This window comes from Geotrypetes seraphini, chromosome 2, assembly GCF_902459505.1.
Source record: "Geotrypetes seraphini chromosome 2, aGeoSer1.1, whole genome shotgun sequence".
NCBI lineage: Eukaryota > Metazoa > Chordata > Amphibia > Gymnophiona > Dermophiidae > Geotrypetes > Geotrypetes seraphini.
Genome location: NC_047085.1, coordinates 506067249 through 506093289, shown reverse-complemented (window position 1 = coordinate 506093289; position 26041 = coordinate 506067249). Strand labels below are relative to the sequence as shown.

Below are 26041 nucleotides of genomic sequence, written 5' to 3'. Positions count from 1 at the left end.
TTTAGCAGACAGGGAATATGGATACCTAGTGTGAGGAAGAAATTCAGGATAAGGTGTGGAAGTTATGTTCGCGGGAGAGAGGTAAGAGGGGTTTAGTGAATCTAGCCCTATAATCCCTTTTCTAAACAATCTGTTAATTCTCCTGTAAAAGCTTGTCAAGCAATCTGACACAGCAAGGGTTAAGGAAAGGGGTGGAGCTGACAGGCAGAACATGGTCAGAGCAGGAGCAAAAGTTCCCCAGCAAGATAAATCAAATCCAGCTGAGAACACACACAAGCAATCAGGATCCTGGAGGGAAGGACCTTCCTCACAGAACAGGAAACTGAAGGCCTTCTGCTAAGAAACCTCCACTCCCACAGCACTGCCATGCTGACAAAACTTTGCTTCCTAAGCAGAGGCTAATTAGAAGGGAAAAGCTCCATAAGCAGGGCTGGTCTAATGCTGTTCCAGAGGATAGCTCCTACCCAGCTTCAGAGAGTGAGGAGTCCCTTATGGAAGTAGAGGGATATGTCTCCGAGGGGGATGAAATGGACTGCAGCCCAGAAGCCTTAGATTAGATGTGTGGGTGAAGGGAATGAAAGTTTGTTCTATAACAAGGGTCTAAAGTACTTAAAGAAACATTTCTTTCCTTATGTGGGACTGTATAATGAATGAGAGTTTGATGTTGAATGTGAGGATTGCCTAATAACAGAAATTAAACCAAAAACCTGGTATGCAAGCAAAGCATAGTGAGTGGGGGATGGATAATACTAACTAACCTTAAAGGAGAAATGGGGATAGTTAAGACCGAAACTCTGTTCTTCAAAAAAAAATAAAAAAATAAAAATGGCAAGAATGGGGATAGTTAAGACCGAAACTCTGTTCCCCAGCAGGGGGAAAGGATGGAGAGCAAGAAATAGCTTTATTCACATTGGCGAATGTGACCCAGACTCGGACCAGAGGTCATGGCCTGAAGCTGAGAGGGGACACGGCCAGGACAAATGTCAGAAAGTTCTGCTTCACACAGCGAGTGGTGAACGCCTGGAACTCTCTCCCGAAAGAGATGGTGGAGGAAACTACCATTCTAGGATTTAAGGGAAAATTGGACGCACATCTTCTTGCAGGACACATTGAGGGATACGAGTGACTAATGTATGCGTCAGGGTACGCCTGGCTGAGCCTCCGCGTGTGCGGATCACCGGACTGGATGGACCCCAGGTCTGATCCGGTGCAGGCATTTCTTATGTTCTTATGGAATCTTAGACCATTGAAATAAGGGTGGATGGTTACCAGTCACTGCCCAGAAATAAGAAGGGTATTGCGGGTGGGGAGAACTTCTTGAATAAAAAATGAGCTCAATACAATAATTGTGCCAAGCCTAAAAAGAGTGGAGCTAAAGCCCAGGGCCAGCTGGTCCACAGGGGCTCTTGTATATAAATTCTTAAAACCGGTATGCGGCCCAGAACTGTGCAAAGCATAGCAGCAGAACCATGAGGGAAAAAAACTCGGTTTAAAAGGGACTTGTGTTTGGCTTTTTCCTCTTTTCTGATTGATATAAAAAGTGGCTGTAAGGAGAACTTTGTTTGTGATAAATCTTTTCCAAGCATCATCAGCCAGTAATAGCACCGGTGCATTATGAACTTGATATTAAAACTTGGAACTGGAAATTATTGATGGAAAGTTTTTTGTTCTTTTTCTCTGCTGTGCTTATTCCAGACTGGTCCTCCGAAGAGCGCTAATACTTGCTCCTGGGGCGGGAGCCCGGTTGCCAGCGCTAGGCTTACCCCTGGCCCCGTCACAACACGTAAAGGTTTGTACCCTGTGTGGATCATACTGTGTATTTTTAGATTTGAAAGCTGAGTGAAGCTTTTATTACACTTGGTACACGTTAGTACACGCCCCAATAGTTCATGAAGTGATAAAGAACGTTGTGCTTGCAATCTTTTACGCAATCTTTGTTTCCGGTGTGGATGATCCTGTGTTTTTTTAGATTTGAAAGGTGAGTGAAGCTTTTATTACACTCAGTACACGTATGTGGTTTGTACCCTGTGTGGATCATTTTGTGACTTTTTAAAGTTGAAATGTGAGTGAAGCTTTTATTTCAGTACATGTATATGGTTTGTTTCCCATGTGGATCATCCTGTGTTTTTTTAGATGTGAAAGCTTAGTGAAGCTTTTATTACACTCAGTACACGTATATGGTTTGTACCCTGTGTGCACCATTTTGTGACTTTTTAAACCCGAAAGGCGAGTGAAGCTTTTATCACACTCAGTACACGTATATGACTTGCACCCTGTGTGGATCATTTGGTGCCTTCTTAGATTTGAAAGGTTAGTGAAGCTTTTATTACACTCGGTACACGTATATGGTTTGCACCCTGTGTGGATCACTTGGTGTATTTTTAGATCTGAAAGGCGAGTAAAGGTTTTATTACACTCAGTACACGTATATGGTTTGCACCCTGTGTGGATCACTTGGTGCCTTTTTAGATGTGAAAAGTGAGTGAAGCTTTTATTACACTCCGTACACGTATATGGTTTGTACCCTGTGTGGATCATTTTGTGCCTTCTTAGATCTGAAAGGTGAGTGAAGCTTTTATTACACTCAGTACACGTATATGGTTTGTACCCTGTATGGATCATTTTGTGCCTTCTTAGAATTGAAAGGTGAGTGAAGCTTTTATTACACTCAGTACACGTATATGGTTTGTACTCTGTGTGGATCATTTTGTGCCTTCTTAGATTTGAAAGCTGAGTGAAGGTTTTATTACAATCAGAACACGTATATGGTTTGTACCCTGTGTGCATCATTTTGTGACTTTTTAAACCCGAAAGGCGAGTGAAGCTTTTATTACACTCAGTACATGTATATGGTTTGTACCCTGTGTGAATCACTTGGTGTTTTTTTAGATCTGAATGGTAAGTGAAGCTTTTATTACACTCAGTACACGTATATGGTTTATACCCTGTGTGGATCATTTTGTGCCGTCTTAGATCTGAAAGGTGAGTGAAGCTTTTATTACACTCAGTACACGTATATGGTTTGTACCCCGTGTGAATCACTTGGTGCCTTTTTAGAAGTGAAAGGTAAATGAAACTTTTATTACACTCAGTACACATATATGGTTTGTGCCCTGTGTGGATCATTTTGTGACTCTTTAGATCTGAAAGCTGAGTGAAGCTTTTATTACACTCAGTACATGTAAATAATTTCTTATTTTTATGATTGCTTTTGTGCATTTGGAGTTCTTTCTGGTGTTTTTTTCCTTTCTCCTTAACATGGAGGAATTCAGAAGTCACTTTACCAGTATTATGAATTTGGAAGGGTCTCTCTGCTAGGTGTCTCTTGTCCTCAGGGATGTTACCATCATTTCTCTCACATTTAGTGACTCCCTCCTTTGTGGCTCCTGCAGGGTTTCTCTGTTCCTTTGATCCCTGCTTACAATTCTTTGTGCTAATGTTGTCAGGTCTCTGGGAATTATTCTCATAGATATTTTCTGACTGTGTTTGGATTTGGTCCATTTCTACCGGATCTTCTCGTTGACTCTTTATTCTCTGCCATTCAGGTCGGATCTGATGATCTGCTGGATATAAACAGAAAGTTATTTCTCATGAGTTAGAAAACAGCAGTGGTTTCTAAGATAAGACTTGTTTATAATAAAAGATAAGTTATATAGGACCAGAATTGTCAGTTTCCTATTTGCGAAACATTTTTGAGCATTTATCTTTAGACAGTGCAAGTTTGTGAACTGTTCCTTGGAAATGGCAGTGAGTAGAGTTAAGGGAGTCAATTTTATAAAGGTGCCAAAAATCTGAGTGCTCCAACCGTAATCTATAGGTTTTGTGTGTAAGTATAGGAATCACCCATAGCCTACTCATGCCCCGCCTATTTGCACACCACCTCTTGCACTTATACACAATAGCTCTTAGGTAGTATCTTATGGAATAGCACTTCAATGAATTTGAGCACTCCTGCCACGTCAGCTCTGTTGTGGTACGTAAAATACCGTTATCATCCACAGAACCTGGCACCAACCATCCAAAGTGAACTGCCACTTTAAGAAATCAAAAGACTGGAGAGAGTGACGTCACCTCGCTGAATGGCAGCGTGAGGCAGAAGCTCCGTCGGGCTTTTGCAAGACATCGCGAGTGGCGCTTCCACAGCGTTGTTTATTTGACACTATTTTCGGCTGCCCGGGTTCCTCTGCTGATGGCGACCCGAAAACGCCTGGATAAATTTAAATTTTTCGGCGATCCGCCGGAAAAATCGGGCCCGGAGGTGGTGAGTGGCACGGGAGAGAAAAAAAAGATGGCGGCCGGGCCGACGACTCAGTCCGAGTCGGAAGATGAAGGCATCTCTGATCAGCGGGGGGAGGCTGGAGAGGCACCGAAAAAGTCCATGGCTGCATGGTTTACAGAGCTCAAGGCTGAAATAATTGGAGTGAGGGGAGATGTGCGGGCGGCGATTGCAGAGCTCCGTACGGAGGTCAGTGAGCTGGGAGCTCGGGTTTCAGCTTCTGAAGACAACGTGGCTGCTTTAACTACCACTGTCTCCACTACCTCTGATGTTACGGGTCGCCTCTCGACTGAACTCCGGGAACTGCAGGCACAGGTTGAAGACTTGGAGAACCGCTCTCGGAGATGCAACCTGCGTTTCAAAGGCATCCCCGAAACGGAAGCTTTTCGGGATAGTAAAGAGGTGGTGAGAGCCTTTTGTGCACATCTACTGAGGGCGGATGGAGCTGAAGTTCCTGAGTCTATCGTTCTGGTGCGGGCCCACCGCAGCTTGGGGGCTCCCAGGGCCCAGGGCACACGAGATATAATAGCCTGCTTTGGAGAGTTTACACTGAAGGAACGTATTTTATTAGCAGGCCGCAGACAAGCAGCTCTCCGATGGAAAGATCTGGCAGTGGGGGTTTTCCAAGATTTGGCGTGGTCTACTTTGCAGAAGCGCAGAGCGTTTAAAGATGTCACACAAGCGCTGCGCACTGGGGGCCATAAATATCGGTGGCTATTCCCCTTTGGCATATGGATGACCATTAACGGCACATCTCGCCGAGTTACCACAGTGTCGGAAGCTTGGGCGGAGATGAGAGCTCTGGGCTGCGGGACTCCGATGGAAGAGGACAGACCTCCGGCAGTAGCATCCACTTCTGCGCAAAGCGAGCCTTGGAGTACAGCATTGCGTTCTGGCAAGAAATCTGCGAAATCCCAGACCTGAACATGTTTGGACGATGGTAAAACCATTTTGTTCCGCCTCGTTGCGGGGCTTTGCCTGGGCCGGTTGAGTGCAGGCCCTTGGAATTGGCTGGGAGAATTAGAGACATTGGTTTGACACTGCTCTCTTTGAATGGGGGTTGGTGGTTTCTTATTATGTACTGTTCTCAGGGTGTACGTGTGAAGTTGTATGGTTTTCTGGGTGTTGGGGTCTGGGATCCGGGGGGTTCGGTGTTGGCAAGTATGGGGTGTGAGGGGTTGGGGGAGTGCTTGGATGATGAGTGCAGGATGGAGAGGGGGGAGTGGAATATAGTGACAGTGGGGGAATTCATTTGTTGGAAGTTTCATTGACTTTATAGATGAGTGATGTTTGCCTTTGGGGGAGGATCGCACTTTCTACATGCTGGCGAATCCTGAGGCACGGGATTCAGATCAGCGGAGGGGTGGGGGGAGGGGGGTGGGTTCTGGGGGGGTTAGGGGGGGAAGAGGGACAGGGAAGGAGGGTGATAAGCTTTTCATTTTAGGTTCGTGGAATGTTAATGGACTTAATAGTCCGGGTAAGCGCAGTATTGTATTAAAAGAGTTGACACGCTTGCGATGGGATGTTTGTCTACTTCAAGAAACACATTTAAGGCCTCGAGATGTAGCAGTCCTACAATCTCCATATTTTGATCAAATTTGGACACACCAGGGGGCGGCGCCGGGGAAGAGGGTGGGAGGGGTAGCCATCTTGGTTAGAAAGGGACTGGGTCTAGTGGTTCAACAAGTCTTTCGGGATGGGGCAGGGAGATGCTTGGCTCTAATGGCTACCCTACAAGGCCGTCCCATCACTATTATAAATCTGTATGGCCCCAACACGGGTCAAGCAACATATTTTGGGTCCCTTAGAACTGAATTGGTGGGTTTTGTGAAAGGCTCTGTTTATCTGGGTGGAGATTTTAATGTTACCCCAGATGTTCATCTGGATCACTCTGTGGGAGGGACTCGGTCTCCGACTAGGGCTGCTAGAAAAGCTCTTCTATCTTTGTTTTCTTCTTTGGGCTTGGTAGACAGTTGGAGGTTGTCTCATCCTGCGCAGCGCTCTTACACTCACTACTCTCATGCACATAGATCGTATGCACGCATTGATGGGGTTTGGGTTCATCGTAACTCTTGGGGCGGGATACGACAGGCCGAGATTGGAACTATCCAAATTTCTGACCACGCGCCAGTGTGGGTAGCTTGCGCGGGTTATTGGGAGGGGGTGGGACGTCGTTTTTGGCGACTTAATGAGTCTTTATTAAAAGATCCGGCTGTAGTTCGAGAGGTGGGTACGACAGTGGCTCAGTACCTTCAACATAATGATAACGATACGGTCACTGATGCGATTCTGTGGGATGCACTGAAGGTGGTAGTACGGGGCGTTTTTATTAAATGGGGTGCTCGCCGAAAGCGTTTGCGGGCGCAGCGTTCTTTAGCGCTTCATGAACAGCTGGAGAGATTGACGAAGTTGCATCAGAGACATCAGGACCCCTTGGTGTATGACCATCTTGTTAAGGTTCGTGCGGAACTCTCCTTACTGCAGATGGAGGAATACGAGTTCTTGCGGCAGCGCCTACGCCACACTGTTTATGAGTATAATAACACACCTGGATCTCGCTTAGCTCGACTTATTAAGCTGAAGCAGGCGAGATCGAATATTACAAAGATTAGGGATACTGCGGGCACTGTGCATTGTACTGATTCGGCTATTAGTGCTGTGTTCCAGGATTTTTACTCAGAATTGTATCAGCCATCGGGGGGGCATGATTCCGCGGCCATTGAGGGGTACCTTTCTGAGTTGCGGCTACCGCAGCTTTCGGACACGGAGAGGGATGTGCTTAATGAGCCAATTGGATTAGGGGAAGTTCTGGGAGTCATTGCTAATTTGAAGTTGGGCAAATCGCCTGGGCTAGATGGGTATACTAATCAATTTTATAAACTTTTTCGTGAAATCTTGGCTCCATTATTGGTCCGCGTAGCGAATGGGGTACGGGGAGGTTCCCCCTTGCCCAAGTCCATGGGGGAGGCAGGGATTTCGGTCTTGCTCAAGCCGGGCAGAGATCCTATTGGGTGCGGGTCGTATAGACCGATTTCGTTATTAAATACTGATGCAAAAATTCTAGCGAAAGTTTTGGCTCTTCGTCTGGGAAAGGTACTACCCTCTCTGGTACATTTGGATCAATCAGGTTTTGTTCAAAAGAGGCAGGTCTGTGATAATATTAGACGAACGTTGCATCTTTTGTGGGCTGCGCAGCGGACTTCTGCAAAAGTTGCCTTTTTGGCGATTGATGCGGAAAAGGCTTTCGATCAAGTGGCGTGGGAATTTTTATGGCAGGTGATGCATCGGATGGGGCTGGGCTCTTTCTTTTTGGATTGGGTGCAAGCCTTTTATAGGGATCCTAAGGCTACTGTGCGTTGTAATGGGATTTATAGCGAATTTTTTTCCATTGGGAGAGGCACTCGACAGGGCTGTCCTTTATCTCCCTTGTTGTTTGCTCTCTCCATGGAACCATTAGCCATTCGTATACGGGAGCATGGGGATTTACTGGGGGTGAAGGTGGGAGATCTTGAACATCGACTAGCACTGTTTGCCGACGATGTGTTATTGTATGTTCGGGACCCGGAGGTTTCCTTGCCGATTCTTGTTGCCCTTTTTATGGAATATGGGAGGGTTTCGGGATTTACGGTGAATATGGATAAATCTGAAATGCTGAGTGTTACATTGGGGGAAGAAGACCAACGTCGTTTGGCTGTTCGGTTTCCTTTCCGCTGGGCGCCTGGGGTTATTCGTTATTTGGGGATTCGGTTACCTGCGGACTTATCCCAATTGTTTACTGTTAACTATGCGCGGCTTATTCAACAGATTAGGACTGATATTCAACGCTGGAATGGGTTTTGGTTGTCATGGTGGGGTCGCATAGCAGTTCTTAAAATGAATGTTTTGCCCCGCTTGCTTTTTCTTTTCCAAACATTGCCGATTTCGGTCCCTACTCTAGTTTTGAAACAGTTGCATACTCTGTTTTTTCGCTTTATTTGGCAGGGGAGGCCTTCTCGTATCTCTAGGGCAGCGCTGTGGGCGGACAGGGCTAGTGGGGGGCGGGCGGTACCGAATTTATTTTGGTATTTTCGAGCAGCTCAATTGCGTCTATTATTGGATTGGGAGATTGCAGAGTATAAGTTGGCGGTCCGACTGGAACAACATTTTGTGGGGCGCCCCCGTTTGAAATATTTACTTTGGTCATCCTCCATTGATACTGGGAGGTTCGTGGTTCCGGGGAACCCATTTTTGGCACATCTTTTGAAAGTGTGGTGCGATACCCGTCGCCGTTGGGGTGGGGGGGTGGTTCCGTCGATTTTGGGGGCGGTGCGGGAGGAGCCTCTGTTCCCTGTTGGAAGGGAGAGTTCTACATTTGTGCGGTGGGCACATTTAGGGTTGCATACTTTTCGGGATGTGCTTCAAAAAGGGGTCCTGATGTCTTTTGAAACCTTCCGGCTTAGTGCTGCCTTGCCCAAGGGAGACTTTCTAGCCTATTCTCAAATACGTCATTTTTTTCATTCTCGGAAGTGGGATCGGGGATCTTTTCAGTCTAATGATCCCTTTGCTCACATGTGGTTCACTCTTAAGAGCCTTCCTAAGCCTATCTCTGTTCTTTACCAATATATTCGAGGCTCCTATTCCTTTCCATCTCTTTATCAGCGAGCTTGGGAGTTGGATTTAAGCTGTACATTTTCTGTTCAGGAGTGGGCTCTGATCACCACTGAGGTTGGCAAGGCCACCTCGTGTGCTCTCATTAAGGAAAACGCTTACAAAGTGGTGATGAGGTGGTACTATACACCGGAACGTCTTCACCGTATGTATCCAGGTGTTTCAGCCTTGTGTTGGAGATGTGGGATGGACTTGGGGACATTTTTGCATATCTGGTGGGCCTGTCCCGTCATACAGCCTTTCTGGCGGCAGGTGGTGGGGTGTTTATCACAATTGTTACAAATATTATTGCCTTTTTCTCCGCAGGGGTGCTTGCTAGGTCTTTACAATGTATGTTTATATTCATGGCAAACTAAGATCCGACGTTGGGGCCTGGCGGCGGCTAAATGTTTGATAGCTGCTCGTTGGAAACAGGGGCAGGCGCCCACCCAATTGGAATGGACTGTTAAACTCCAGTTTATTTGTAATATGGAACTGTCTATTGCAAAGCGTCACGGTTATTATTATACTTATACCCGGACTTGGACACGAATCCTTGATAAAATTACATCTTTGTCTTGAGCTTTTTTCTGTGGGGGGGGGGGGGTTGAGGACTGAGGGGGCTCTCCTGAAGAACCAACTGGGGGCCCTCTTTGCTGGAGGTGAAGCTTGGGGGTGGGGGGGAGGGATTTGTGGAGTTATGGTTGTTGCTGGGTATCAGGGGCTTGACTGTATAGGTGGGGGTACTTCTGTGATTTGTACATTTATTGTGGTGCTCTCTGTTTGATGGCTGTATGTTATGTTGTCCATGATATTCATGGTATGTTTGTATATTCTCAAAACTTTTCAATAAACATTTATTGATAAAAAAAAAAAGAAATCAAAAGACTGTCCGTATATGCATGTGGTGGTGGTGCCAAGAAGCCAAGAAGGGGAGGTGGTGGGATATGAGAATATCTGCCTGCTTTCCTTGGAAAACACCCATTACAGGTAAATAACTGTGCTTTATCACAAGACAAGCAGGCAGCATATTCTCACATGCGAGGACTCCCTTGCTAATGAATAGGGCTGGAGGGAAATTGGCTTCTAATTAGAAATTAAACTTAACTTTGGGGCTGAACTGACCATGCTGTCTAATAAGATTTTCCAAACTGTAATAGGTCATGAATGTGTGAATTGAGAACCAGGCAGCTGCCTTACAGATGTCCTCAATAGAAGTGGAGGGTGGATGGGCTACTGAAGTCACCATTGCAAAAACAAATCGACTTGAATCGATTCACCCGAAGTGAATCGATGCGAATCGGGCAGCACTACTGTTTTCTATCCAATAACAATTTCCTAATCCACAACTGAACTTTGCCACCTATCCCATGATACTTTTAATTTTCTCAGGAACCTCTCATGAGGAATTTTTTCAAAAGCTTTCTGAAAATCTAGATAGATTATATCAACCAGCTCATGTTTATTCACACCTTCAAAGAAGTAAAGCAAATTGGTGAGGCAAGATCTCCCTCGGCTGAACCCATGCTGACTCCGTCTCATTAAATCATGTTTGTCTACGTGTTTCTACCATTTTGCTCAGCACCAAAGTGAGGCTTACCGGTCTGTAATTTCCTAGATCTCACCTGGAGCCCTTTTTAAAAATCGGCGTAACATTGGCGTAACAATCCCTCGTACTAAGCCTGCTTGACTACTGTAACATCGTTTTTTTGGCAATTTCCCCAAAAAATATGCGACGCCTACAACTGTTGCAGAATGCGGCAGTCAGACTAATCTTTGGACTAAAAAAATTTGACCACGTGACACCCTACTACCGGCAGCTACATTGGCTGCAGATGAAGACACGCGTAAAGTTCAAATTTGCCTGTTTCTGCTTTAAAGCATTACACGGACTTGCCCCCAAATACATTACTGACCTTTTCTCCTTCTCAACCAACAGACACAAGAGAAGTTCACATTCCAACTTCGTTTCCCTCCCAGTGAGAGGTTGCAAACTGAAAAAACACCATGAATTCCTTCTCTCACACCAAGCAGCATCATGGGGTAAAGACCTAGAACAATTACTTTTGCCCTCTACTTATGAGGAATTTAGGAAACGTCTAAAAACACACCTGTTCCTAAAACATCTTGACAACTGATCCACTTATCTCTTTCCTCTCAATAGCGACCTACTGTCCTTTTGATCACTTTTCTCCTCAACAATGAATTTCCTGTCTAATTACTTCTCTTTCTTCTTCCCCTCTTGAAGTCAGTCAATTTGTACCTTTGCTTAATCTTTTGTAAACCGCATAGAACTTCACGGTATTGCGGTATATAAGCTGTTATTATTATTATTATTGGCCACCCTCCAATTTTCAGGTACTACAGATGATTTTAGCGACAGGTTACAGCAAGTCAGTAATTTCATGTTTGAGTTCTTTTAGTACTAAACTTAACTAAAACTTAACCTTATATACCGGGTCTTCAACCAAAGGAAGCTCGATACGGTTAGTACCCCTTCTCAACAGCCCCCCCCCCAAGGCACTTAAATTTAAGCACAGAGCACTAACAATCATGTGGGTGGGTGGGTGCTTACGTTAATAAGTGCTAGGTGAGCTCAGTGGAAGTCTATAAAGTACACACACAGTAATACAAATGTAAAGGAGGTGCTCTCTGGGGAGAGACATGGGGGTGTAGTTACAATCTTAACTTACAGAATAAGTGACGTGTTAAAATGACACATTTAGGTGTTCGTATTTACATCAGCCAGATGGGACAACATCCAGAGACCCTGCTGATTCTGCACACAGACCCATTATACAGCAAAGCTCACAAAGGAACAAGTTTCAAGTTTTATTAGGATTTTATATACCGCCTATCAAAGTTATCTAAGCGGTTTTATAATCAGGTACTCAAGCATTTTCCCTATCTGTCCCGGTGGGCTCACAATCTACCTGGATCTTTCCTTCCCTCCAACTCCCCAGAGCCTTCACTTACAGACCAAGTGTCCGATCCTTATCTCTAAAGACTCAGCACCCCAAACACTAACCCTAGAGAAGGTGCCTAGAGAAGGCATTTTTACCCCAGTGCCTCACATGAGCAGCTGCTTTTCCCAGTTTCTCTTTCTTCTGATCCAGGCTCACTCCTGATGTTCAGCTTTTGCCTTGGTTTGGATATGGGATAAAATTTTAAGAGTGAAGGTCGGAGAACCTGTTCCTGGGGTAAGAAAATTGGATTAACTTTCTTAAAACTTTTATACCTCATAAAAGTAACATAAACCCTTTTTACTCATCTTTATAGTCTAATTCCCACTCTACGTTTTGGAGAAAGCCAGGTTTTCAGATGCTTTTGGAATAATTGGAATGAGCCTAGGTTCCACAGCGGGGCAGGGAGGTTATTCCAAAGCTCAGTGAATTTGAAGAAAAGGGATTTCCCTAATTTACCTGCATACATGACACCTTTTAACGAGAGGAAAAATAGTTTGAGTATGTGGGCGGATCTGGTAGTGTCAGGTCTCGAAGAATTCCAGGATAGTGGGATTAGGGGAGGAAGAATGCCATGTAGGATCTTGAAAATTAGGCAGATACACTTAAAGTGAATTCTAGAAATCATCGGAAGCCAGTGAAGTTTTGATAGAAGCGGGGAAACATGATCGAATTTGCTTTTTGCGAAGATCAACCTAGCCGCAGTGTTCTGGATCCACTGAAGTCTTTGAAGATTTTTCTTGGTTAGACTTAGATAGATGGAATTAAAATAGTCCAGTTTGGAAAGAATGATTGATTGTACAAGGACAGCAAAATGTTGTTGGCGGAAGCAGGCTCTCACTTTCCTCAACATGTGAAGACTTAAAAACCATTTTTTTTAATCAGAGAGTTGAGATGATCATTAAAGGAAAGTGTAGAGTCAATAATGATGCCCAAAACTTTGCTTGAGAATTCGATCTGCAGTGTGGAACCAGAAGGTAGTGGAATGAGTGTGGGTAACAGATCTAATTTTGAGCCAAGCCAGAGTAGTTTTGTTTTGAACTCATTTGTACAGAGAGGGCCCTGGAATGGAGATTCGTTATGCAAGCTTTTATATTTTCGGTGAGGTTAGTGAGGTTCGAATCTATCTCAAAAAGGACAAGGATGTCATCTGCATATGTAAATAGAGTTTCAAAGGGAGATAGATGGAAGAATTTCAAAGAAGACATATAAATGTTGAAAAGAAGAGGGAAGAGGGGTGATCCCTGGGAGTAATATAATGGGTACACCTCATGTGAAAATGATTGACAGCTGGATTGACCAATCAGTGTTCACTTCCGGGTTAAGCCACTTCCACTCTCTGCCCAAACCCCGTCCACTCTTACCCAAACCCTGCCCACACCACACCCACTTTTCCCTAAGCACCACCCAGGTCCTGCCCACTCACCGCCCATGCCCTGCCCCCTCCCTTAGTAATGAATGCTGGTAGCCACGCCCATGCCCCGTCACCGGAAATGGGACGTGTCTGACCCTGGAAATATGCTTTCTGATGACGTCAGCGGAAATGGGAGTGTCTGCCCTACCGGAAGTGCATATTCTGATGATGCAGGCGGAACTAGGGTAGTAGTATAATGGGTACACCTCATGTCAAAATGATTGACAGCTCTCAGAGATATGGATCGACCAATCAGCGTTCACTTCTGGGTTAAGCCCCGCCCACACCCACTTTTACCCATGCCCCTCCCACTCCACGCCCACTTTTTCCCTTAGCCCTGCCCAGGCCCCGCCTACTTTTTCCCCTAGCCCCGCCGCCTCTCGCCCATGCCCCACAGGAATGAATATTGGTGGCCCCGCCCCCCCAGAAATGCACTTACTGATGACATCACTGGAAATGGGGGGCGTGTTTGACCCCGGAAATATGCTTTCTGATTACATCACCGGAAATGGGAGTGCCTGCCCTACCGAAAGTGCACATTCTGATGACTTAGGCGGAAATATGGTAAATGAAGAGCCGGAAATGCGCTTTTCTGATGAGAGGGAAATGCATTTTCTGATGATGTTACCAAAAACAATCTAAACCCCTGGAAATGATGTGGCCAGAAAAAGAAGTGTCTTTATTTTAAGAGGTTTTAAGATCTCATGGTTAGAGAAATGCACAGGCAAATCACAAAAGACATTTACAAAATCTTTCCTCTTTTTTTTTTTTTAAACAGACCAGTGCAGAAACAACTTAGAAAAGGCTGCATTTTTTTTTCTTTCCTGGTTTTTAACACACTTTCAGTAGGAATTCTGAGTTAATGGTTAATGGGCAGCACTCTGGTTGCCATGGTAACAGCTGATAAGCCCCTTGCAGCCCCCTGATAAAGCCGAGGGGGAGGTGTGTTTAAACATGTCTGAACATGTCCAGGCCCCCTGGTGTTCTCTTTAACAATCTGAAAAAAAACAACTGTCACCTAACCGTCTGTTAAAAGGCAGAGTTTTAAGACCTATTTTTTTTTATTTAGAGCTAAGTTGTCAGAGCTGAATGGAACATGAAAGAATCTTTATTGAAGCAAATTTATTATGATCCATACGCGGCAGGAAGCTGCATTAACCCTCTACTTCAAGCGGCTAAAAAGAGCGATATTACAGTCCGGAGAAAAGATGTAGTGGATTGGGTCACCGGTCAAACCGCATACAATTTACAAAGACCGGCTAGAATCTATTTTAAAAGAAATAAAACAATGGTGTCAGAAGTTGACAGCCAGTGGCAAAGTGACATGTCAGCCTTTGCCCGTTATAACAATGGTTACAAATATATCTTAACGGTAATAGATATCCTGTCAAAATATGCATGGGTCGTGAGTTTAAAAACAAAAAACGGTCACGAAGTTACCAAAGCCTTTGAAACAATGTTTAATTTAGGGCGTACACCTGAAAAACTTCAAACGGACAAAGGTAAAGAATTTTTAAATAAGTCTCTGAAGAATTTATTAAAATAAAAAGGTGTTAGCCACTTTGTGACCCATAATGATGTTAAAGCAGCTGGACTGGAAAGATTTAACAGGACTTTAAAATCCAATGTGGCGGTATTTCACAGATCATTGGTTCATCCTTCTTGCAGCCCCCCTCATAAAGCCAAGGGGAGAGGGGGAGGTGTGTTTAAACCTGTCTGAACATGTCCCGGCCCCCCTGGTGTTGTCATACATAGTAACATAGTAGATGACGGCAGATAAAGACCCAAATGGTCCATCCAGTCTGCCCAACCTGATTCAATTTCAATTTTAATTTTTTTCTTCTTAGCTATTACTGGGCAAGAATCCAAAGCTTTATCCTGTACTGTGCTTGGGTTCCAACTGCCGAAATCTCTGTTAAGACTTACTCCAGCCCATCTACACCCTCCCAGCCACTGAAGCCTTCCCCAGCCCATCATCCACCAAACGACCATTTACAGACACAGATCGTGCAAGTCTGCCCAGTACTGGCCTTAGTTCAATATTTAATATTATTTTCTGATTCTAAATCCTTTGTGTTCATCCCACGCTTCTTTGAACTCAGTCACAGTTTTACTCTCCACCACCTCTCGGGAGCGCATTCCAGGCATCCACTACCCTCTCTGTAAAGTAGAATTTCCTAACATTGCCTTTGAATCTACCACCCCTCAACCTCAAATTATGTCCTCTGGTTTTACCATTTTCCTTTCTCTGAAAAAGATTTTGTTCTACGTTAATACCCTTCAAGTATTTGAACGTCTGAATCATATCTCCCCTGTCTCTCCTTTCTTCTAGGGCAGGGGTGCCCACACTTTTTGGGCTTGCGAGCTACTTTTAAAATGACCAAGTCAAAATGATCTACCAACAATAAAATTTTTAAAAAAAACACAACGCACACTGTACGCATACAATTGTTAATTATCATTCCTATTCTGGGGTTTTTTCAAAGAGGTCAAAGGAGATGACTCTATGCACTGTCACCTCAGTAACAACCATACAAAAATAGACAAATACCCACCCCCTCCCTTTTTACTAAACCACGATAGCAGTTTTTAGCGCAGGGAGCTGCGCTGAATGCCCAGCGCTGCTCTCGACGCTCATAGGCTCCCTGCGCTAAAAACCTCTATTGCGGTTTAGTAAAAGGGGACCATATTGTAAAATATAGAGAGCAGATATAAATTCAGACACATTTTGATCACTAAATTTAAAATAAAATCATTTTTTCTACCTTGTCTGGTGATTTCATGAGTCTCTGGTTGCACTTTCTTCTTCTGACTGTGCATCCAATCTTTCTTCCCTTCTTTTAGCCTGTATGCTTCCTCTCTTCCTGACCTCATTCCCCCCCCCCAATGTTTTCTTCTTCTCTCCTTGCCCTCTCTTTCTTTCTCTCTTCGTGCCCCCATTCTTTTTTTCTGTTTCTCTTCTTTCCTTCTGTCTCCCTGCCTGCCCTCTTTCTCCCTCCCTGCCCACCCACAAGCCACTGCTTCTGCCGCTGCCATCGGATAACAGGCCCCCAAAGCCGCCCGCCGCCGGCCAAGCTCTCCTTGCTTCGGGCCCACCAGCATTCCTCTCCCCGACGTCAATTTTGCCGTCGGAGAGGAAGTTCCGCCGGCCAGAACTTCCTCTCCGACGGCACAATTGAGGTCGGGAAGAGGAAGGCTGATCGGCCCAAGATCGACATTTTGGGAAAAATGCTGCCGGGTCCTGCCTTTGAGGAAACAGAAAGTAGGCAGGACCTGGCAGCAAGAAGAGCAAATCGCAAGCTTCACTGACCTGTCTCCCGCTTTAGCCCGCGAACAGGGCTCTAACATGTGCGTGCCGGCTTCCCTTCTTACCCCCTCCCCCTCCCTGGACATAACTTCCGGTTTCAGAGGGAAGCGAAGGGAAGCCGTACAAGCACATGTTAGCCCCCGGAGCATAAGTTCTCCAAGCCTTTTTTTTTTTTTTTTTTTAAATGTTGAGCAGCGGAGGCAGCAGCAGAATTCAGGAGCGGGCCAGTCAGGAGGGGAAAAAAGAGAAGGGAAGAAGGGAACCCGTTCTGCGATCGACTGGGGTCGCCTGAGTGAGCGACCTGTCGATCGCGATCGACGCATTGGGCACCCCTGTTCTAGGGTATACATATTCGGGGCTTCCAATCTCTCCTCATACATCTTCTGGCACAAGCCTCCTATCATTTTTGTCGCCCTTCTCTGGACCGCCTCAAGTCTTCTTACGTCCTTCGCCAGATACGGTCTCCAAAATTGAACACAATACTCCAAGTGGGGCCTTACCAATGACTTGTACAGGGGCATCAACACCTTCTTCCTTCTACTGACTACGCCTCTCTTTATACAGCCCAGCATCCTTCTAGCAGCAGCCACTGCCTTATCACACTGTTTTTTTTACCTTTAGATCTTCAGACACTATCACCCCAAGGTCCCTCTCCCCGTCCGTGCATATCAGCTTCTCTCCTCCCAGCATATACGGCTCCTTCCTATTATTAATCCCCAAATGCATTACTCTGCATTTCTTTGCATTGAATTTTAGTTGCCAGGCATTAGACCATTCCTCTAACTTTTGCAGATCCTTTTTCATATTTTCCACTCCCTCTTCGGTGGTCTACTCTGTTACAAATCTTGGTATCATCTGCGAAAAGGCACACTTTTCCTTCAAACCCTTCAGCAAAGTCACTCACAAACAAATTGAACAGGATTGGCCCCAGCACCGATCCCTGAGGGACTCCACTACTCACCTTTCCTTCCTTCAAGCGACTTCCATTAACCACCACCCTCTGGCGTCTGTCCGACAGCCAGTTTCTGACCCAGTTCACCACTTTGGGTCCTAACTTCAGCCCTTTAAGTTTGTTCAACAGCCTCCTATGAGGAACTGTATCAAAGGCTTTGCTGAAATCCAAGTAAATTACATCTAGCATATGTCCTCGATCCAACTCTCTGGTCACCCAATCAAAAAATTCATGTTCGTTTGGCACGATTTACCTTTTGTAAAGCCATGTTGCCTCAGATCCTGTAACCCATTAGATTCAAGGAAGTACACTATCCTTTCTTTCAGCAAAACTTCCATTATTTTTCCAACAACTGAAGTGAGGCTCACTGGCCTGTAGTTTCCTGCTTCATCCCTGTGACCACTTTTATGAATAGGGACCACATCCGCTCTCCTCCAATCCCCAGGAATCACTCCCGTCTCCAGAGATTTGTTGAACAAGTCTTTAATAGGACTCGCCAGAACCTCTCTGAGCTCCCTTAGTATCCCGAGATGGATCCCGTCTGGTCCCATCGCTTTGTCCACCTTCAGTTTTTCAAGTTGCTCCGTGAACGGCGCAGAATCTACTCCATTTTCTCGTGTAACTTTGCTAGACAATCTCGGTCCTTCTCCAGGATTTTCTTCTGTGAACACAGAACAAAAGTATTTGTTTAGCACATTCGCTTTCTCCTCATCATTTTCTACATATTGGTTCCCAGCATCTTTTAGCCTAGCAATTCCATTTTTCATCTTCCTCCTTTCACTAATATATCTGAAAAAATTTTTGTCTCCCTTTTTTTACATTTTTAGCCATTTGTTCTTCCGCCTGTGCTTTCGCCAGACGTATCTCTCTCTTGGCTTCTTTCAGTTTCACCCTGTAGTCCTTTCTGCTCTCCTCTTCTTGAGTTTTTTTATATTTCACGAACGCCAACTCTTTCGCCTTTATTTTCTCAGCCACTAGGTTGGAGAACCATATCGGCTTCCTTTTTTTTACATTACATTACATTACATTAGTGATTTTTATTCCGCTTGTACCTTGCGGTTCAAAGCGGATTACATAAGAAGAGAACTGGACATTTCCAGGATGGTACATGACAATAGAGAATACAGTTTGAGGATAGAGACTTTTTCTCTTGTTTTTATTGATTTTCTTCACATAAAGGTCCGTAGCCATTTTTATCGCTCCTTTCAGCTTAGACCACTGTCTTTCCACTTCTCTTATGTCCTCCCATCCTAACAGCTCTTTCTTCAGGTACTCTCCCATAGCATTAAAGTCCGTACGTTTGAAATCTAGGACTTTAAGTATCGTGCGGCCGCTCTCCACTTTAGCCGTTATATCAAACCAAACCGTTTGATGATCGCTACTTCCCAGGTGAGCACCCACTCGAACATTAGAGATACTCTCTCCATTTGTGAGGACCAGATCCAATATCGCTTTTTCCCTTGTGGGTTCCGTCACCATTTGTCTGAGCAGAGCCTCTTGAAAGGCATCCACAATCTCCCTACTTCTTTCCGATTCTGCAGACGGAACATTCCAGTCCACATCAGGCAGATTGAAATCTCCCAACAACAGAACCTCCTCTTTCCTTCCAAACTTTTGGATATCCACAATCAGATCCTTATCAATTTGCTGCGACTGAGTCGGAGGTCTGTAGACTGCACCCACATAGATAGAAGTTCCATCTTCTCTTTTCAGAGCAATCCATATCGCTTCTTCCTCTCCCCAGGTCCCTTGCATTTCGATCGCTTGGATATTGATCTTTACATAGAGAGCTACTCCTCCACCTTTTTGACCATCTCTGTCCTTCTTAAAAAGATTATATCCCGGTATGTTTGCATCCCATCCATGTGATTCACTGAACCATGTCTCTGTGATAGCAACAATATCTAGATCTGCCTCTAACATCAGGGCTTGCAGATCATGAACTTTGTTGCTTAGACTGTGAGCATTTGTGGTCATTGCTTTCCAGCTATTTTTCAGCGATAATCTCCTTTTTCGTATGGATTTTTGTTTCATTTCACTTTCCGTTGCAATACTAAGAAATGAGTTGCTGATATTGCTTATGTTGCAGTCTTTACTACTATCACATCTTTTCTTTTGCCGGGGGTGGTCTCTATAATTGTCCTTCGTACATACACCACCCCCACCTTCTAGTTTAAATGCCTAGAAAAATATTGTCTAAATTTCTCTGCAAGGTTTCTTTTTCCTGCTGACGTATGTCTTAGATCTTTAACAAACAGCTGTTAACATCAGAAATAAAAGTTCTCACAGCTGTTAGCAACAGAAATAAAGGTTCTCAAGCCGTCAAACAAAATGACTGCCACAAAAGTGCGTAGATTGAGTTACTTTCTTAAAGACTGATGTAGAAAAAGAGGGATACCCGATGACAGAAAAACTGTATGACTCAGACAAAGAAAACATGGACCCCTTTAACACACAGGTAACTGAAAAAAGGCCTACCAAGAGGTCTCGTTACTTTCTTAAAGAGAAAGAGAAATGCAGAGAAAGAGGGTTACCCAACGGCTGAAAAACCAATTGACGCGACGGCAGATACCGGGGAGCAAATGCACGAATTAACAGATTCTGAAATACAAGAGTTTCCAGACGCTCAAAAGCTATATGTTTTGGACACAGAAAATGAAGATGCAGGCTATGAACTACCAGAGGATAATACTGCGGATATTGAATTTTATGAAGCCGCAGCTGACACCAAAGCGACAGACATGTTGGAAAATCCAGGATCTTCCACGGTAAGAGAGAGAGACACACACACACACACTTTACATTGCAAGGGGTCGGTGTTGAAGGGTTTATGAAGCTGGATGTGTTCGTGTGTTTTAAAAAGGAAAATTTATTTCTGTATTTTTTTTTTTTTTGTAGGGAAGTGGTGGATCTTCGCAATCACAGAAACCTGTGGACAAGATGTACATACCGATGATAAATCTATTCTGTTTGTGTTTTTTCTGCTCGTTTCAAAGAGAACCAGCAGTGAATGAACGTAAACCTGAAGATTCTTGTGATTATGGTTTGTGGACAGGTATAGGCCTTTCCAAAACACCAACAGAACTTAAATCAGTTATAAAGGTAGCTGTATACTACAGTCTAAATAAATGTCTGCAAGGCGTGAAGGATGAAGATTGTGGAGCCTGCTTAATATGAGCTGGGGGGCAAAAACACCACGATTGCTTGATATGGGAGCAAAAGGATATACAACAGAAACTCAGGAAAACTTGTGACATACTGTGCCTGGAACGTGTGATAAATGTAGTCACTTTTGTAGGCTATAAAATGAAAATACTGATGCTTTGTAATGAAAGCATTAATATAATCATTGATTTAATCAGAGATATTAAGACCTCTATAAATGGGCCACGACCAGTGTTCCCTCTAAGCGGGCGGGTGTTGTGAGCAAACTTTTTTCACCGTGAGCCAAAAATATCGGGCGCCAGCAAGTTATGAGCCAACTCGCCCGATTCTCCTCTCGCCGCCCTGCCATCTGCCGTACGCCTCTTCCGATCGTGCGCTGTGACGAGAAACGTGTGCGCTGCGATGTAATATTTTGTGCGCCAGCGCACGCCAGCGCAGCTTAGCGGGAACACTGGTTCAAATGGTTTTATTTATTTCCCCAAATTTATTTTTGTTATACGCATTGAAAATATTTGATATTGCGTTTAAATCAAAATCTCAATAAACTTGAAACGAGTGCCCGTGAGATTGTGGGAGGGTTAAATACTCAAAACTTAGAAGTTTTTGCTACGCCAGCTTTCTGGTATCTTTACATACAGTGGCGTACCTAGCATATGTAACATCCGGGGCCCATCATTTTTTGGCACCCCCCCCCATCTGTAAGAAAAACATGATTTTTAGTAACAAACCACACGTCACACATGAGTACCTAGGAAAAGGCAGCATCTTACATATTGCAGTGAGCAGTACATCAATACACCCATTGTAAAACTAAACAAGCCAGACCAGCACAGATCAATCCTACACCGTCAATCCTAACAGAAAACCATGTCTTTCGAACACACAGAACACAGAAAACACCTTCGCCTAGTAAGGAATATGTAATCACAAACTAACCCCTCCCTCTTTTACAAAACTGTAGTGTGGATTTTAGCTACGGAGGTAACAGCTCTGATGCTCATAAAATTCTGAGCATCAGAGCTGCTACCACCAAGGCTGGTGCTAAAAACGCTTCACAGTTTTGTAAAAGGGGGGATAAAATAAAAATACATAGACAAAGGTTAAATTGAACCAGCAAGAAGCTGGACTCTGCATACAATGCTTCACAGAAACAGTGACACATGTCTCCTAAAGCAATAAATAAATAGAAATTTTTTTCTACCTTTGTCTTCTGTGGTTTCTCCTTTCCTCATCTTCTTGTAACTCTCTTCCTTCCATCCACTGTCTGCCGTCTCTCTTCCCCTATATGGCATCTTCTCTCCTTCTATGCCCCTTCCAGAAACTGTATGCCTCCCCCTTCCATCTCTCCTTTCACCCCATTGGTCTGGCATCTCTCTCCTCGCCTTCCCTCTCCCACACCTCTCCTCATAGTCTGGTATCTCCCCTTCCCTGATTCTCTGGCATCTCTCTCCTTTCCTTTTCTTCCATCTTTCGTTCCCCCTCCATACTCTCACATCTCCCCCTTCCTTTTCCCTTAGACTGGCATACCTTCCTCCTATGCTCCAAGCCCTGGCATCTCCTTTAATTCCCTCCCTCATCTTCCTTCTCCCTCCAGCTGGGTACCGCAACACTCTTCCCTGCAGCTCTGCACTTCCCCACAATTGCCATGCTTCGGTTCCTCTTCTTCCTTCCTTCCCCCCCCCCCCCCCGCGGGACCCTGCGGCACCATCAACTCTTACTCCCTCTAATGTCGGCCCTGCAGCTCCAGACTTCCTCGCACCTTCTCCCCTCCCCCTTTGGATCGCTATTATTTTAAATGTTATAGCCGCGGAGCTGTATCCATCAGTGGAGATGTCTAACCTCGGCCTGCCCCGGAACTCTTACTGCAACAGTGACTTCCTGTTCCTGCCTAGACGGGCGGCTGCTGCAGTAAGAGTTCCGGGGCAGGCCGAGGTTAGACATCTCCACTGATGGATACAGCTCCGCGGCTATAACATTTAAAATAATAGCGATCCAAAGGGGGAGGGGAGAAGGTGCGAGGAAGTCTGGAGCTGCAGGGCCGACATTAGAGGGAGTAAGAGTTGATGGTGCCGCAGGGTCCCGCGGGGGGGGGGGGTAGGAAGGAAGGAAGAAGAGGAACCGAAGCATGGCAATTGTGGGGAAGTGCAATCCCCCCAATGCGTCCCCTTACCTTACCGACGCGTGTGTGCGCTGTGAAGAGAAACTTTGCGCTGCGATGTAATATTTTGTGCGTGAGCGCAGGCCAACGCAGCTTAGCGGGAACACTGGCCACGACTACTCAATAGATTGGTCAATTTCATGAGAGATGGTGAATATGTAGAGATTGTAAATGATTTAATCCGTAATACCGATTATAAATCATTCTTCAAAAGAAATACTTCTTAAAACATGTTTTTATTCTTGGGATTGTGGGAAATACAGTATGTAACTGCTTGTTTGTTTGTATAAAAGTTAAAACATTTATTGTAAAATAAAGATATTTTTTTTTAAATTACAAAATGTGTGGTGTGTTTTAGGAATGGCTAGCCACGTGAATTATCAGCCCAAACTAAAACAATAGAAGGTGTGACAGATTATAAGGAACTAGGCTCTAGGCACATAGGGGTCATTTTGATATCTAAAATGACTAACCAAGACAAACAAGCTCTAGCAAAGGCCTTAGACATACAATAAAGCCTTTGTGAATGGATAACTTCTATAGAGGGTTGTAAGTGTATAAAAATATGCTGTGACAAGACCAGCAAGCGTTCTGGTTTTTGTGGATGTTACACCGGACTCCGAATACATCAATCGCTAACATGGTGAGTAGAAAAGGGGCTTTTATTTTTATTTTTAGGGATATCATTTTTTTTTCTATCTCTGAATCTATCATTGTATTTAAAAAACAGGATCTGATGGTAGAAATAAACTATCTCTTACCAGAAAAAGACAACAGATATTGTTAAACAGTAAGTGACAATTGTATTATCTGGCACATATGTTGTTTTTTTAAAAAAAAAAAACCAGCATCTACAAAACATTCTTTTTTAATGTTATAATTAGACCAAGAAACAGCTGGAGAACCGACACCTTCTATATCAACAAGTTCTAACCAACAACCGGTTCCTTACCGGAAGCCAAAAGATAAATGAAATAGTAGGTATCCTGGTTTTGTAAGGAGACTAGGGTTAAAAGAAAACTTTCTATACTTTTATAATGGTTGATCAAGAAAATGTTAAGCACAGACAGACTCCCCCGGAAGAAAAAAAAAATATGTATTAACAATTATGCTATGTTATAAATTGTAGATCGGGAGAGGTCACGTGATGTGCTGAGCCGAGCGGGACGTGCCTTGCTCGTGCTCCGGGGCCCCGGGTCCCTTTGAACCTGTTCCGGTGATTTTCCAGGCTCGGATCTTACCTGCCCGGTCGGGGGAGTGCATGGACAGGTCTCCCCTTGTGTCTAGCCCGGCCATGAGCAGCAAATCGTGCCGTTCTACCAGAGACAGGGAGACCAGATCGGCGCGGCCGGACCTCAAGATGGCGGCGGGTGATTCCGGTTCCGCGCTCCCCTTGTCGGAGGCCCATATAGCTGCACTGTCTGCTTCGGTCGTGCGGGCCTTGGATTCCCGCTTTGACCAATTATCTGGTCAATTGACATCGTTGGAGACTCTTTTGGGGGAGACCACGCGGCGCACAGGCGAGCTGGAGCACCGGGTCTCACAGGTAGAGGATGCCCACTCTGCTTCTTCTGTGGATCTGGCGGCGATGCAGGCGCAATTAAAGCGGCAAGAGGACAAGCTGGAAGATCTTGAAAACCGCTCAAGAAGAGACAACTTGCGCATGATTGGCCTCCCGGAAACGGTTCCTGAGTCCCGCCTGCTCGCTGCTTTGGAGTCCTGGCTCCGGACGGAGTTCCCTCTCCCGGCTGGTGTGGGCCCTCTGCAACTTGATCGGGCGCACCGCCTGGGCCGGCGATTTGATGGCAGTGATCGAGCTCGGGTCACCATCTTTAAGATCCACAACTCAGCCGTGAAGGCTGAGTTGATGAAGCAATACCGGCAAAAGAGGAATACGCTGCAGTATGATGGAGTACCGGTTCGCCTGTTCCAAGATTACTCTCCGGCGCTGCAGGAGCGCAGGCGGCGCTTCTCCCGAGTGTGCTCAGCTTTGTTTGATCGGAAGCATCGATTTCAACTCCTCTACCCGGCGCAATTAAAAGTTTGGACTTCTACAGGATGGAAGGTTTATGCTACCGCAGAGGAGGCACAGCACTACCTGGATTCTCTACCGGGAGAAGCGGGACCCTCTTCGGCCACCTGAGTTCTGCAGCAGACTGGTTGATTGGTGCTATTCTCCCACATTTGAGTGGCTTTCCTCTGTTGGAGCTCTTGTTAGCCCCTTGGGCATTGTTCCAGATTACTTCCTTTTGGCCTTTTGGCCTCTTGGACTTGACTGTTCTTTGGCGCCCAGAGTTTGGGCTGGTTTTTAGCCCATTCTTGTTGTATTTTTTGCTTTTACTGCACCTGGTCACTCTGGAGGTGTGTGCCTGGATTTGCTGTTTTGTACTTTTCCTGTTTCTGTTTAGGGCATTTTTAGGTGTCCTTGGTAGGTGTGGATGTGTTTAAAGGGTAACAGGGTATTGTGTGAATGAGGGGGAGTTGGTTTCCTGCCTGAGTTGTGGGTCTGTTTCTTTTGGGGGGATAGACGTCTGTTTGTGGGAGCTTACTTTGTTTGGGGTGGACAAGTGAGAGTATTGCTGGGTATGTGTGCTGGGGGGGAGTGTTTGTGTGCCTGGGGGTTGATGTTTGTTCACTTTAGCATTGTGCCAGTGGGGTTGACCGTATTCTGATTGTTTGGATTGCACGCCCCTTGGGCAGCTTCTTGGTGCTCCTTTAGGCCAGCTGGCATTGGACTGTGTTACTCCCTGGGTTTGGGGGTTCTTTTGTTTCTTGATTTGCTCTCCTCTGGCTCCTTTGGAGTATGTGCTGGATGGATGGGATGTTCTGCTTGTCTATGATAGGGATGGGTTTGAGGGATTTGGGGCCCTACCTACATCTTTGTGACTCTATCTTTGTTCCACGAGTGTGGGACGAGGGTTTCTTTCTGGAAGGGTTCTTGGAGGGTTTGTTTCTGGGGGGTGGGGGGGGTTTGGGGACCGGGGGGTGGGTTGGGGAGGGTGGGGCTTGGTATTTGGGGGTGGGGGGTCCTCCTTCACAGGGTTTGCCTCAATTTTGCTGTGCTCCTTTGCTTCATATGTGTTGCCTTGTTTTTCTTTGGTGGTCACTGCTACTCTGGGGGGGGCTGGGCCCTTGGGGTAGTGTTCTTTTGAATTCCTTTTTCTTTTCTTGCTTCTTTCC

At 45.2% G+C, this 26041-nt stretch overlaps 1 protein-coding gene across 2 annotated transcripts in view; it reads right to left on the bottom strand.

Moving 5' to 3' along the window:
* Positions 1–1174: 1174 nt before the first annotated feature.
* Positions 1175–26041, bottom strand: part of LOC117354578 (gastrula zinc finger protein XlCGF26.1-like) — a 79874-nt gene continuing 55007 nt past the window's right edge. Inside the window, exon 3 of one of the 2 annotated variants that reach the window (XM_033932342.1) lies at positions 1175–3563. In XM_033932342.1, the coding sequence (XP_033788233.1) occupies positions 2050–3563 (1514 nt within the window). In that variant the 3' untranslated portion in view covers positions 1175–2049. The remainder of the gene's footprint in view (positions 3564–26041) is intronic. The other variant, XM_033932343.1, reaches the window with a different exon arrangement.